Source organism: Heteronotia binoei, chromosome 16, assembly GCF_032191835.1.
Source record: "Heteronotia binoei isolate CCM8104 ecotype False Entrance Well chromosome 16, APGP_CSIRO_Hbin_v1, whole genome shotgun sequence".
Lineage (NCBI taxonomy): Eukaryota > Metazoa > Chordata > Lepidosauria > Squamata > Gekkonidae > Heteronotia > Heteronotia binoei.
In genome coordinates this window covers 33,491,046-33,506,347 of record NC_083238.1, presented here as the reverse complement: position 1 = coordinate 33,506,347, position 15,302 = coordinate 33,491,046, and the positions used below count along the sequence as shown (strand labels likewise).

General features: G+C 44.7%; 1 protein-coding gene across 2 annotated transcripts in view; it reads left to right on the top strand.

Moving 5' to 3' along the window:
- Positions 1-261: 261 nt before the first annotated feature.
- The window catches only part of GPR155 (G protein-coupled receptor 155), a 55,649-nt gene continuing 40,608 nt past the window's right edge, over positions 262-15,302 (top strand). For both annotated transcript variants that reach the window (XM_060256892.1, XM_060256893.1), the window contains exons 1-2: positions 262-379; positions 10,305-10,803. In XM_060256892.1, the coding sequence (XP_060112875.1) occupies positions 10,344-10,803 (460 nt within the window). In that variant the 5' untranslated portion in view covers positions 262-379; positions 10,305-10,343. The remainder of the gene's footprint in view (positions 380-10,304; positions 10,804-15,302) is intronic.

Sequence of the window (15,302 nt, the reverse complement as noted above, 5' to 3'; positions counted from 1 at the left end):
GAGCTCACACGTCGCAACCCCAGCTCCACGCGAGTTGCTTTCTTAGCTGAGCGGCGGGGGAGATGGCTGGCCCGGGTTACCTCTCGCGGCTGGAGCCCCCCTAGGGCGCGCAGCAAGGAGAGCCTGCTCTGGTGCGCGCCTCCCCAGCCCGTTGCTCGAGCACGGCAGAGGGCCAGGCGACCTCAGGGCTGCCCCTTCCACGACTCCTGGCTCACCTTGGGCGGGCAGGGCTGTGAGAACGCTGGGTGGGGTGGAGAGACCGAGAGGGGCGCCTGCAAGAACTTGGGCACGACGGAGAGGGGCGCTCCGCGGGAAGGGAAGGAAAGCGCATGAAGAGACGCAATGCCGACTCCCGCCTGGGGACTGTGACTCTTGCCAGGTGATGCAGTCTGTGTGAGCTCCTCATCCCTAGCGGGTAGTGGATTGCATGGGATCCCTTCCCCCGAATGCCATACGCGGGCGCCTGGCTCTGGAACCGACCCTGCGTTGTGCAGGGTGCGGGCGAACCATTCACGTGCGCCTTGAGCTCAGCTGTCGTAAACAGCCGCGTCGCTTAGGCTGCGAATCCGTTCCAAGGCTCCACCAATAAATGCCACGGGCTTCTGAGACGTGGTCCTATTGGCTCTGGTGGTGGGCCTTTTGGAACGGGTGGGTGGGAATGGGAGCGCTTCCGATGCGCTCGGCTGCTGGCTAATTGGCGTGGGCGGTTGGAGGGGACCCCCCTTTCCTTCGAGAGGGGTGATTGGCACGTGTGTGCCTTGCGAAGGCGATAAGCCGCGGCATGTGCCCGAAAGGAGCTTCGTGCAGATCAGTTCAGGGGGGCAGAACACGCGGGTGTCTTGCTTTTATTGCGCTGCTGAAGATGTGTCCGCTGTGGCGAAATCCGACCCTTGTTTACTCTGAAGTCAGTCTCCCCACTGTGTCCAGTGAAGCTTCCTCCCCGTTCTGCTTGCATGATGCTGTTATATCCCTGGTTGTAGGTGACTTCCGTTGAAATGAGGCACTTAGAGGTTTGTAAATCATCACTGAACAGTAAACGGGAGGGGGTGGGGATTGTCCAGAAGTAAAGCCAGTCCTGTGGTACAACCTAGAGAAACGGTTCCAATTTAAAATCAAAGCAGCTATATTTTAAATCCCACTTAATTTAAGATCTAGGCATGCCCAATGGTCCTAAAATGGGTGCAGAAAAATCCCATGACAAACGATGTTCAAACAACTTAAGGGTCTCCCCCCCCCCCACTGATGTGCGGTGAGAATGTTGGTAAGTATGCCTCATCATAACATCATTCATATGAATGATGTATGAGCTGTGGATCTCAGTGGTAGAAACTTCTCTAATGATGGCATATATGGACATATGAAGCTGCCTTATACTGAATCAGACCCTTGGTCCATCAAAGTCAATATTGTCTACTCAGACTGGCAGCGGCTCTCCAGGGTCTCAAGCTGGGTACGTTCCCAATGGTCCATGGAAGCAGCCTATGCTGAGATCTGGTTTACCTGTTAGGTGGTTTGAGTTAATGGAAGTCTCACAGTCTAATCTAGCAGCTGAATGAGCTCTTATGCTTTTTATGTTCATGTGGATCTTGTTTAACATGTTGACCGACCATGTTATGGAAATTTGATGATTTCTTGTGTTAGCTCAAGGGACATCAAAGGCTATAGGCAAGTTAAAAGGAAACCTCCATAGCTAGAGGCAGCAATATTTACAGATATCTAAATATCTGTAATGGGAGTCAGCGTTCAGGAAGGCCTTGATCCCTATGCCCTGCATACGGCCCTCGGGACAGAGGTTCCCCACCCCTGGCATAAGCAATACAAGCTTTGCTTTTTTCTCAAGAGTTCTTCTGAAGAGATGTGACTACCTAATTCATTTCAGTATGATTATTGTAAAAGTTAATTATTAGGCAGCTCTGTATGTCTGTTCTGAACCGAAGGAAGCTAACAGCTCTGAACAAAGCATTTAGTATATCGCTTATTACTATACCTAAAGAGTTTTCACATTGGTAATGGTGTTTAAAAATGTGCATTTGCAAATAGATGGTAAGTTCTCTTTAATGTTTTTGGTATAGCCACTCCAAGCAGGAGTCTGGAGGAGCAACACATAAATTCCCTAATAAATATAATACATTAAAAATAATGATATTTTTTTCAGGTACTCTAAAATGTGCTCCAAAGTTATCTTTGTTTCTGCGCAAAAGCTTTTATAATCTTGTAACCTGTGTTCAGTTGTGTAAGTAGATGGGAAGGGGGAATCAGGAGTGGATATTAACATCTTCTGGAGAGTTCTATCAAGCGAGCTCCCTAATTGAATTTGAGAGACCACCTGCTGTCAAAGGGCAAAAGATTATAGTAAGGCTATAGGCCAGAGGGAAGCCATGCTAACTTTGTGACCCTGCCATGTTAGTACTCTTTTGCTGTGTTATGTTGCATCATGACAGACAGCTGCATAGAGAACACTTAAAGCTCTAGCTTGGGCTCTTATATTCTAAGAAGGTGCACCATCTAATACCAGGTAGAGAATGTACTAAGTAGAAAGTTCTTTGCTGCTCAGCGGTGGAGACTGCCACATAGTCATGTTTATTTATTTATATGTAGACTTATATCCCGCCCTTCCCACCAAAGTGGCTCAGGGCGGCTTACAACATTTTAATTCACATAAATTCAGCTTAAAAACATTTACATAACAAAGTTAAAACCATAATTAATAAGACATAAAAATAAGAATAAAAAGCAGCGGTCCATAAATGCATTTTCAGTTCCATCCAGAAGATATTCTCATTGTCAGTTAGTTGTTATAGGCCTGCCGGAAGAGGGCTGTCTTACAGGCCCTGCGGAACTGCCCTAGGTCCCGCAGGGCCCGCACCTCTTCCGGCAGCTGGTTCCACCAGTAAGGCGCCGTTACCGAGAAGGCCCGATCCCTGGTGGATTTCAGGCGGGCCTCCTTTGGCCCGGGGATTACTAACAGGTTTTGTGAACCCGATCGTAGTACTCTCTGGGGAACGTGTGGGGAGAGACGGTCCTTTTTAAGTCTGTTCAATAATCCTTTATACCTTGGGGCAGCTGGCTCCCCCAGGTTTTTCAGTCCTCCACCAGTCCCGGACTAATGGGAGGGGGTGTGTGTGTGTGGCGATGCTTATTCGGGAGACTTTCTCCTTCAGGACACTCCCTGAGACATGGATTGCTGGCATTGAATGTGTAGGCCTGGTGTGGGATGCTGAGGAGAGCTTGGCCATTTGGCTGGTGTACCGTCCGCCTAACGCACCAGCCAGTGTCCTGCCTGGCCTGATGGAGGCTATATCTGCCTGGGCATTGGAGTATCCCAGACTGTTGGTCCTGGAAGACTTCAATGTCCATGCAGAGGATGTGATCTCTCAGGCTAAGGACCTGGTGTCCTCCATGGCAGCACTAGGGCTCTCCCAAGTTGTTTCAGCTCCCACACATCAAGCAGGTCACACGCTAGATCTTATCTTTGTCTCGGGGATTGGAATGGACTGTATTGCAACGGATGTGGTGCCATGGTCAGACCACTTTGTCCTGAAGGCCTGGCTATCCACGCCTAACCCTCCCTGTTTAGGCAGTGAGCAGATTTACACTCGCCTGTGGAGCCAAATGGACCCAAGTAGGTTCCAGGAGGCTCTGCGGGATCCAATTCCCCCTGGTGGCCCATTGGATGAGCTGGTGGAAGACTGGCACAGCCATCTTTCTGAAGCCATTGATGTGGTCGCTCCCCGGCGCCCTCTCTGCCCCCTTACCAACTTGGCTCCTTGGTATTCCCCGGAGCTGAGGTGGATGAAATGGGAGCTGAGACAAATAGAGAGAGTGTGGCGGAAGGCTCGAGATGAAGCTACAAGAACATCTTATAGATCGTTTATGAAGACCTATGAGATGGCGACGAAGTTAGCAAAGAAGGAGTTCTATGCTTCCTCCATCGCTTCTGCAAAATCGCGCCCAGCTCAATTATTTAGATTAATTTGGACTTTAACATCTTTGCCTCAGGGCATGCCAAACGCTAGGGAATTGGATATAGGCTGTGTGGTTTTTGCGGATTATTTTGTGGATAAAGTCTTGTCACTCCACCGCGACCTTTTAGCCACAATTGATACAATAATGGAACTGGAAGCCCCTTGCCTGTCTTCAGGTCCAGTTTTGGACCATTTCAGCCTGCTCTCCCAGAATGAAGTTGACAAGACCCTGGCTGCTGTGAAACCTACCATTTGCCCCTTTGATCCTTGTCCGTCATGGCTGGTTAAAGCCTGCAGTGACGGCATATGAACCCCCCTGAGAGAGATCATTAACTTGTCTCTCTCAACAGGGGCATTCCTGGGGGCCTTGAAGGAGGCAGTGGTCTGTCCTCTCCTGAAGAAACCATCTCTGGACCCTACGGTCCTAGCAAACTACCGCCCTGTTTCAAAGTTGCCATTCCTGGGCAAGGTAGTGGAGAAGGCGGTGGTTACGCAGCTTCAGGCCTTCTTGGAGTTTGCTATTGTCCTGGATCCCTTCCAGTCCAGCTTCCACCCTGCCCATGGGACGGAGACGGTGTTGGTTGCCTTGGTGGATGATCTCCGGAGGCATCTGGATTGAGGCAGTTCGGCGCTGCTGATCCTTCTTGATCTGTCAGCAGCGTTTGATACGGTTGACCATGAAGTGTTGGCCCACCACCTCGCCAGTGCAGGGATACGGGGGCTGGCCCTACATTGACTGGTCTCCTTTCTCCAAGAGGGACAGAGGGTGGCGCTTGGGGATGAACTATCCCAGCGGCACCCTTTACAATGTGGTGTGCTGCAGGGAGCAATTCTCTCCCCAATGTTATTCAACATCTACATGCTCCCCCTTGCCCAGATCACCTGGAGGTATGGGCTGGGGTGTCATCAATATGCAGATGACACCCAGCTCTGTCTGCTGATGGATGGCCACCCAGATTCAGCCCCAGAGGAATTAGGTACGGCTTTGGAAGATGTGGCTGGTTGGTTGCAACAGAGCTGGCTGAAACTGAATCCATCGAAGATGGAGGTGTTGTGTCTAGGTTATAGGGGGCTGGGATCAGGCTCCCATCCTTTGATAGGGCTCCATTGATGCCCACATCGAGGGTGAAGAACTTGAGGGTATTTCTGGATGCCTCTCTAACGATGGAGGCCCAGGTTACCACCACTTCCAGATCGGCCTTTTTTCATCTGAGGCAGGTCAGGCAGTTGGTCCCGTATCTCGACCTCCACAACCTGGCCACAGTAACCCATGCAATGGTCACTTCCAGGCTAGATTATTGTAACTCTCTCTATGTGGGGCTGCCCTTGACCCTCCTCTAGAAACTCCAGCTGGTTCAGAACGCTGCTGCACGGATGTTGACTTTGTCACCTATACAGGCACGGATCCATCCTGTGCTGCGTGAACTGCACTGGCTACCCATTGAGTACCGGATCCAGTTCAAGGTGTTGGTACTAACCTTTAAAGACCTATATGGCCAGGGGCCAGCATACCTTTGGGATCATCTCTCCCTGTATGAGCCCCATAGGTCCTTACCAACAACTTCTGGTAATACCCAGCCCCAGAGACGTCCATCTGGCCTCAACGAGTGCCAGGGCCTTTTCGACCCTGGCCCCTGCCCAGTGGAATTAGCTCCCCCTGGACATCCAGGCCCTGTGGAATCTGCTTCAGTTCCGCAGGGCCTGTAAAACAGAGCTCTTTTGCCAGGCTTTCAGCTGAGGCAGTGGGTGTCACTTGTTACCGGCCTCCTCCCCCTCATTCCATCCCAGCGCTACAAGATCTGCTGGACTTGGACAATAGGTCACATCTGTGAGGCAGAATTCTGCCATCTTAATCTTTGTAATCTTAGATTTTATATTTTAAATTGTTTAACTTTTTACTATGGACCGTTTTTATGATGTAACCCACCCTGAGCCTGTTCTATGGAAAGGGCTGGCTAAAAATCGAATAAAATAAAATAATAAAATAAATACAGTTTTACAAAGGAGTGCCTTGTTTGTGTACATTTAACCACAAGGATCTACGGAGCTGGGTGCTGCTCACCTGCAAAAGAAGTGTGACCCAAAGGGATCCAGGCTTGGGCTCTTGACATCGTCATTTTTCACTTTTCTCCTTTGCCCCTGCTGACAATTGTACCCATGCTATTTACAGGTACCTTTAAATATTCAGAGCTATTCCATTTCACTCCTCTTTAATTAGTTACGAAAAACTTCCAATAAGTTCCAATAGTTACCCCCCCCCCAATAAAACAGTAATAAAAATGAAAAACATATGCTGTAAAGTTGTAAAACGTTCATAACAGAAGTAGGACAGGTAATTTTATATTATCATCCATCATTTGAAGAGGAATAAAGGAGCTCTCTCATCTGATGTCTGAAGCTCAGTTGTGGCATGGCTGTACTTTGAACAGGTTGTAGCAATTATTTGAAAATATAATCTGTGAGAGGAAATGAAACTGGCTTCTGTGATTGGTATAATGAGAACTTATGAGCCGTGCTGAATCAGACCAATGGTCCACCTTCCAGCATCCTGTCTCATAGAGTGGCCAATCAGTTCCTCTGGAGGGCCAACAACAAGGTATTGAGGGCAGTGCTTTGGGATTTAGTGCCTCTGACTTTGAAGGTTCCCCTCAGTTACCATGAGTTGTAGCCATTGATAGACTTATTCTCAATGAATCTATCCCCTTTTAAAGCTCTTTATTCCCATAGCCATTTCTATGTCCTCTGGCTGTGAATCGCACATTTTAATCACTCTTTGTGTGAAGTAATATTTCCCTTTTTTCCATCCTGAACCTAATGCCCATCAGCTTCATTGGAAGTCCTTGATTTCATGGACTACCCCATCAGCTTCATTGGATGTATTTTGGGAGAGGAAGAGAAATTTCTCTTTGTCGGCTCTCTCTAGTCCATGCATAATTTTATAAGTCTATGATACCTGTTCCTCCTTATTTCTTTTCTAAACTGAAAAGTTTCAGACTCTTCAGCCTTTCCTCATAGAGAAGGTTCTCGAACCCCCTCATCTTGGTTGCTGTCCTCTGTACTTTTTCCACCTCTGCAACGTCCTTTTTGAGATACAGTGACCAGAACAGTACACACAGTATTCCAAATGAGGCCACACCATAGATCTATACTGAGGCATTACAATAGTTGCCATTTATTCTCAGTCCCTTTCCTAATAGATTTTTCCTCACCAGGCACAAATCTGAGATTTTTCTCCTTGCCCTGCATTTTTGGAATCCCCAGTTTTAGCAAGTTCTGAAAATATGGGGTAAGAAGACGACGGCTTTGGGTTTGCATCTGGTGAGGAAAAATCTACTGTGGGAAGTTTCACATAACATGCAGTTTTTAAAAGATCAATGTGGGGAATTTCAGTACCGAAGAAATAGTCTTTTGAAATCAAAAGTTACTATTTCGGACTGCAGGGGTAGCTTTCCATTGACCTGACTGCTGAACTTTATAACATTGTGATAACTGTTTCCAGTTGGTGTAACAGCCTCTACATCTCTTACCAGGTCTAGAGACTCACTCAGAACCAAGTCCAACATCACTACCTCTCTTGTTGGCTTTGTGGTCAACTGTTCCAGTGCACTGTCATTTATGATGTCTAGGAATCACATTTCTGCAGCATGATTTGAGAGCACATGTTTACCCAGTCAATGTGAGGGTAGTTGAATTCTCCCAGTACAATAACATTATCTGCTTTGGTCACCTCCCTTATCTCTTCTATCTTACTAGCCTATAGAGTATATGGTGTCTTATGTTTCTGTTAAAAAATGTTGTGCCATTGAATAATTGAAGATGAGATTTTGAAAAACATTTTGTCAGTCCCTTCGATAGCATTATGATTTAAGGCCTCAGTGTCTTACGAAGTACTGACATGCCAAGCAGAATGAAACTGCCCATACTGTTATGGTGAAAGAAACAAGGCATTCTTTGGTTTACAGCATTAGTATTTACCAGGCAGCCAAGTTGATTGCATCATAGATCAACCATGAGAGTTGGCCCTGCTGCTTCCATGTCTTTTACACATGACTAAACATGTTGCTAGTGACAAAAAATTGTCATACACAGCAGTGATTGTGTGACAAATTACTTTGTAATTTTCCTGCTAGTACTGTTGAAAGTGTTGGTGCTTTCACCCCTGTGCCACACTTTGTGTATGGAACCTAAGACCACGTTCTCTTTTCTTTGGAAATCTTGCTGTCAAGGCTCCTGTATTCAGCTAAGGTTTAACATATGAAGCTGTCTTATACTGAGCCAGAACTTTGATCTGTTAAGGCTAGTAAACAGAGGTGTCGAACTCATTTGTTATGAGGGCAGATTTGACACAGATGGGACTTTGTGGGGCTGAGCCATGCGTGTCATAAAATGTAACGGCAGATACTGAAGATAAACACTTTGTAAAGGATACAGATAAACACAAAAGACAAGGCCAAAGGAGTTGGAAATGTAGTCTGCAACCTCCGAGCTTCAAAGGGTGAGGCAGAAGGGGGAGGAGGAGAAAATTGCCACAGGTCTGATTGAAACCCTGAGTGGACTGGGAGTTTGACAGCCCTGGTCTACACTGACAGGCATGGGGTCTCCAGGGTCTCACGAAAAAGTCTTTCACATCATTGACTGCCTGGTCCTTTTCACTGGAGATGCCGGGAATTGAACCTGGAATGTTCCACATGCATAGTGGAAGTTTTGCCACTGACCCATGGCCCCTTCCTGAGCGTTACTGGGGATGCTTTCTCCACCCTTACCCAGGCCTCTGTGCAATTCTTTATAAGTACAGTGGAGTTCAGTGTTCTATGAAATTCTGCTTCCTTAAAAAAATAATTAAAGTAAGGGTTTTATAAAATGTAGCAGCCTGAATAGCCCTGTCCAGCCGAATTTGTCAGAGCTTGGAAGCTAAGCAGGGTTAGTCATGGTTAGTACTTGTATGGGAGGCTACGAAGCAGGATTGGGGTTGCTATGCAGAGGAAGCCAATGGCAAGTGATGTCTGCGTAACTCTTGCCTTAAAACCGCATGTCCAGGGGTTACCATGAGTTGGTTGCAATTTGCCAGTTCGCAGTTATTATGTTTTATTAAATATATGTTGGACCTGCCTGAAAACAACTATATTCAGGAAAAAAATAGTTTAAATTAGTGCCATGTTGTGATATTATTTTCTGCCTCAGTTAAATTAATGGTATGTTATGATATTTTCTACCAAATTTGCACATTGCTGGGATATTGAGATAACTGTTTAAGATTCACGTCACCACTAAATTTTTAAACATCAGCACAATCAAAGCATAATTGTTCTACTATTTGTAATAACTTTATGTTCTTACCCCAGTTTGCATTCTTTTGTAAGGTTTCTTCCTTTTGGTCTTTAACATAATTAGCATGTTCTATTATACTTAGACATAATTGTATGACCCACACATAATGGTCAAACCATGATGTGGCTGATGTTCAGGTTTATATCCTCACTAATACCTTGATGTGTTCCAGTTACCCTCCCTGGCATCCTGGTTTTAATAATTGTGCACAGTTTTGGATACAGTTAATAGTCAACCTATAAATATTTTAAATAATTGTACAGAGGCTAAGGCATGGAGTATGCATACAAAAATTTGCATCATTATCACAGAATCCCATATTTCTTAACATACAAATGTTGATTACCCTGTTACATTGTTTTGGATTTTTTTTTAATGGAGGCTATTCTTTCTCTCCTTCCACCACCACCTGCCTGCCTACATGCTAGACTGGATTTGCAGCCTTTTAAAATTGATGTTGGTTTTATCAGTGCTATTTAATGTACTTTTATATTGCTTTTTATGTTTACCACAAGCCACCTGGAATGTCCTTCATTTACTTGTGGTGGAAAGGCAACACATATATTTTCAAAATAAACACACCCACTTTTAATGCTTCTTAAATCCGATCTAGTCCTGTAACCCTTCCAAGCAGGGGATTTCACTCCTTTTTTTTCAATGCCCTATTATGTATGTAAGTGCCATCAAATCATAACTGACTTATGGAGACTCCAGCAAGGGGCTTTCAAGGCAAGTGAGAAGGAGAACTGGTTTGCTATTGCCTTCCTCCACAGAGTTTTCATTGGCGGCCTTTCATCAAAGTGCTCACCCTGCTTATCTTTTGAGATCTAACAGGATTGGGTTATACTGTGTCACCTTCTCTCCCCAATGTCTTATAGGTGGTAGATGAGTGAAATCAGGTGATAAGTGAAAGAGCTTGTGGTAGGAATTTGGAAATGCACTTACGATAATTAGTGAAACATGCCATGCTCTCTGAAAAGTAACTCTGCCTTTTCTTGTTCTGTTTCACAGCTCAGGATCCACATGCTGTATGTCTGGGGCAAGCGGTGAATGATTATGGATGCTTTCACACAGATCAGCATGAAGAATCTCTCTTCTGCCAACATGTCCGCAGGCAAATTCGGGTACCCGCACAACTTCACTAGCAGTTCTCCATCAATGTCCATCAGTAAGCTCTTCCCAGCCTTGTTAGAGTGCTTTGGCATAATCCTTTGTGGATATATTGCCGGCCGAGCCAACATAATCACATCAACTCAGGCTAAAGGACTAGGAAACTTTGTCTCTCGCTTTGCTCTCCCAGCTTTATTGTTCAAAAACATGGTCATCCTGAATTTTTCCCATGTGAACTGGTCCTTCCTATACAGCATCCTGATTGCCAAAGCGTCGGTATTCTTCTTAGTTTGCATCCTAACATTGTTGGTAGCCACTCCAGCAAGGCGGTTTAGCAAAGCTGGGCTGTTTCCCATTTTTGCCACTCAGAGCAATGACTTTGCACTAGGATATCCTATAGGTAAGAAGCCATTTTTAAAAAATGTATTCTTGGGGTTTTTTTCCGTCATTTCCTCTGTGACATGTTTGTGCCCGGTATGCATATGCCCTCTTCTTGTACATAGCAAACGTTCTGTTTTGTCTGCTTATGAAATATCTACTGCTTGAATTTGAGAAAGAAATACATTCCATTCTATTGAAATCTTACAGGTAAATTTGTACAAATAAGACCTCAGTTAACTGGTGCTTTGCAGTGCTTATGGTTTCAAAAGGGCTTCCCTGGATTGTTCCAAGATGTTGCAATGTCAGTATAGTATCTTTCCCACACTATCTGACAGTCTTAGAATTGCAGTTGCATATTGTTTGGTGACAAGCATGCTTTCATGTTGAAATCTGCTATAATTTGTCCCTTTTGGTCTCCTTGTCTGAGCAACCCCTTGTCTTTCTTCTTTGTTTCTCTATCTATCCCACCCAGTTGTTTTAAATGTATACAGATAGATGTTGACCAGCCTAGGGAACTGTGGGACTGACTGAAATCTTTCTTTTGTCTTTGTCTGATGATGGCACATGAGAGGCGGAAAGTGATTCAAAACTAGCAAACTACTGCATTTCTCTTTTGAGGGGAAATGGTCAGATAGGCCTCAGATTAAGACTTAGAAGATGAACAGGCAACAGAAATTAGATAACTTTGTATAAATATAAACAGTAGTTTGTCACAAACAAGTAGCTGTTTAAAATGGGTAGCCCTGTTAGTCTGTAGCAGAAGAAAAGAGCAAAATTCTACTAGCCCAAACTTGCTTATCATAAGAGCCACATAGAATAAATGTCAGATGTTTGAGAGCTGAAAGGAAAGAAGAGAGGGAGGCAGATAGATGGGAGGAGGGTAGGAGAGGTGGAAAGAAAGCAACTTTAACTTTAAATGCATTCTCCAAACTGCCTCTGGCTTGGCTTGCAGAAGCTATTTAAAGAGATAAATACCTTCTCCTTGCTGGCCAACGGGGTGGTGGAGGCTTCAAGAGCAACACAATATGTATGGAAGAGTCACACGTGGCTCTTGAGCTGCAGTTTGGCCACCCCTGTACTAGACCCTTATAGCTAAACAAAATATGTGGCACAGTTTGATCTTTCCTGGGTCACTTCTCACTTCTTCAGATAGCTTTTTAGTTATACGATGGGTCTTTAAAACTGAGGAGAGAGATTTATTTATTATTATTTGATTTGATTTTTAGCCCGCCCTTCCCATAGGTCAGGCTCAGGGCATCATAAAAAACAATCAACAATAAAAACAATAAAAGGCCAATTTAAAATATATAAAATCTAAAACTACAGAGTGACAATAGAGACTAAAATGGCAGGTTCTGCCTCACAAACGTGGCCTATTGTCCAGGTCCAGCAGATCTTATAGCACTGGGATGGAATGAAAGGGGGAGGCCAGTAACAAGTGACGTCAACTGCCTCAGCTGAAAGCCTGGCGAAAGAGCTCTGTTTTACGGCCGTGCGGAATTGGAGCAGATCCTGCAGGGCCCAGATCTCCAGGGGGAACTCATTCCACCAGGCAGGGTCCAGGGCTGAAAAGGTCCTGGCCCTCGTTGAGGCCAGATGGACGTCTCTGGGGCTGGGCATTACCAAAAGTTGTTGGGTCGCTAATCATAAGACCTATGGGGCTCATACAGGGAGAGGCAGTCCTGAAGGTATGCTGGCCCCTGGTCATATAAGGCTTTAAAGGTAAGTACCAACACCTTGAACCGGATCCAGTACTCAATAGGTAGCCAGTGTAGTTCACCTAGCACAGAATGGATCCATGCCTGTACAGGTGACGATGTCAACATTTGTGCAACAGTGTTCTGGACTAGCTGGCAGTCTCTGCTTAAAAAACACTGTGTTTTTCGTCTCAGAGATACTTAAGTTGATGAGGCAGAAACATTCACATAAGTTCCAAGTGGTTCTTAAGCAGTTGATAGGGATCACTCCCCTTTGCTGGGAGCTGTTTCCCTCGGGGAAGCGCCACTCATCCCGCTTCCCTAATTTTAGTGCCTGCTTAATTCTTTACTGACAGGAGTTAACTTACGGCAACCCCACATGAAGCTGCCTTCTACTGAATTGGACCACAGGTCCATCAGACTCAGACAGGCAGATATCTTTCGTATATACCTGATTTTAAGGATTGAACTGCGTGGACCTTCATGCCCAGCAGATGTTCTACCACTGAACCTTTTCCCCGATGTTGAATTCTGCAGTCTGTTGATTTTTCTGCACTTGTAATCATATAATACACACAGCCTCAAGTTTAGGTCAAACAGCAGTTTTTGAAATATGGAGAAATGTTAAAGAATCTTTGTTAAAAGTATTGAAGACTTTAATTTTGTCTGGTACACCTGTGATTTCTAAGGCTGCTCTGTTTATGATATCCGTGGGCAACAGCAAATAATGGTTAATCTGTTTTATGAGAAGGTCACAGTCCTCGACTGGGAGAGGTAAACTAGGAGTCTCTGGTGCTAAGTAAAAAAAAATATTGACTGGGTTAATCCAGGTGGTTGCTGGAGGTCGTCATTAAATGATCTTTAATAGGGCGTAGTTAAGCTTCTGTTGCGTACTTCTTAAATACAGCTGATAGCATAAATGCTGTGACTAACTCCTGTTAAGCTGAGTGGGCAAACGGGTAAGCAGAATGAAATGTTTGCCTTTGTGGAGTAAAGTACTGAGTAAAGAAACCTATTAACCCCCCCGAGCTAAAATGTACTCTTCCTTCTGTTGGCATATATTCAATTGATCTGTGTAGTTTTTGTAGTAAGACTTCCCTGCTTTCCTATCTGCTGTGGTCCACTGACTTCTGCCCATGAAATTCGTTTCTGGATGGTCAGTAAAACACCCAGGAACAGGAAAGGAGCACAGTGGAGGTCTGCATTTGGAGGGGGGAATCAGCAAAAATTGCCACCCTACCTTCTGAAAACTTCAATTCCTTAAGTCTTTGGAGCTGTGTGGTTAGATATATGACAGTATTTTAAAAAGAATGATCCTAGAACTTTTGATAAGAGAGGGCCTGGCCTGTTACCTTTTCTTCCTCACCATTCCCAGCAACATTATTTATGTGTGTTGATTCTGAGAGCGCACAAGCTGTGTAAGTGAATGATATGCAGACCATTAATTTAGCAAGCATTTTCCAAGAACAGAGTTCCCATGCTTTCTTTGTCAGGATTTATTTGACCAAAATTGAATTGTCTGTAATTAAAAAAAAATCTATACCTGCAAATCCTGCAAACATTGGGTTGGCAAAATTCAGCATGTTTCTGTTGGCTTTTATAGCCCTATCTATCTTGGGCTCAGACTATCTTACAGAGTATCTTCCCCATATATACCTTTGTACTTTGTGATCATCAGAAGAACCTTTGCTTTATCTCTGTAAGAGCATAGAGGGCAGAGGCCTTTTTTGTGAGGGTACCACATGGGTGGAAATCTGCCTGTTCACACTTAGCCTTTTAAACAATTAAATATCTACTACCTAATATTGACTTGATTTTTTTTAGAGGTGTAATTGTAATGTTACTTGCGTTGGATATTACATATTTAATAATCTGCCTTGAGGACCTGTGATAAAAATACAGCATAGAAGTTTTACAAAAAATATGATCTGTATCCTACCACTCTGCTTAGCAAATTCTGAAGCCTTCCTCCAGCAGGAATGGTTGTTCTTCCAGTGGAAGAATTGCTTTTATCAGAAGAAGCCTCTTTGAGCTGGAGGAAGGCTCAAAACTTTTCTGAGCAGAATGGTAGGATACAGACCACTTGTGGATACAGCCTCATTGTGGTATAGTGTTAGGGTGTTGGGCTAGGATCTTGGGGGAGGGGGGCATGTTCAAATCCCCACTCTGCTGTGGAAGCTTGTTGGGTGACTGTGGGCCAGTACGGTGATATCACACTCTTCCCTCAGTCACTCACAGGATTTTCCTTTTTCTTCTTCATGAGTAGCACGCACACACACACACACACACACACACACACACGCACACACACACACACACACACACATATATATATATATATATATATATATATATATATATATATATATATATATATATATATATATATATATATATAAGCCCCCACTGCCCCATCGTCCAGCTTAGAGAAGGCATTTGTCTCTTTAGATCACTTCTCCAAGCCAAGCCAGCCAGCACCTTGGGACAATGGATTCAAAGTTAAAGTTGCTTTCTTTCCACCTCTCTGTTCCTTCCCATTCTCCCTCCCTCCCTCTCTTCCTTCCTTCCTCCTTGCAGCTCTCAAACATCTGACATTCATCTCTTGCGGCTCTCAAACATCTGATGTTTATTCTGTGTGGCTCTTACGTTAAGCAAGTTTGGCCACCCCTGATATATATGCATATATATGGGAAGAGAGATCCCTTCGATGGGGCACCTTTAGTGCCAGCTTCGAGGGACAAGAGTTTAGGGGTTTTCCTGGAGCCTTCATTAACTATGGAGGCCCAGGTGGCAGCCACTGCCAGATTTGCATTCTATCATC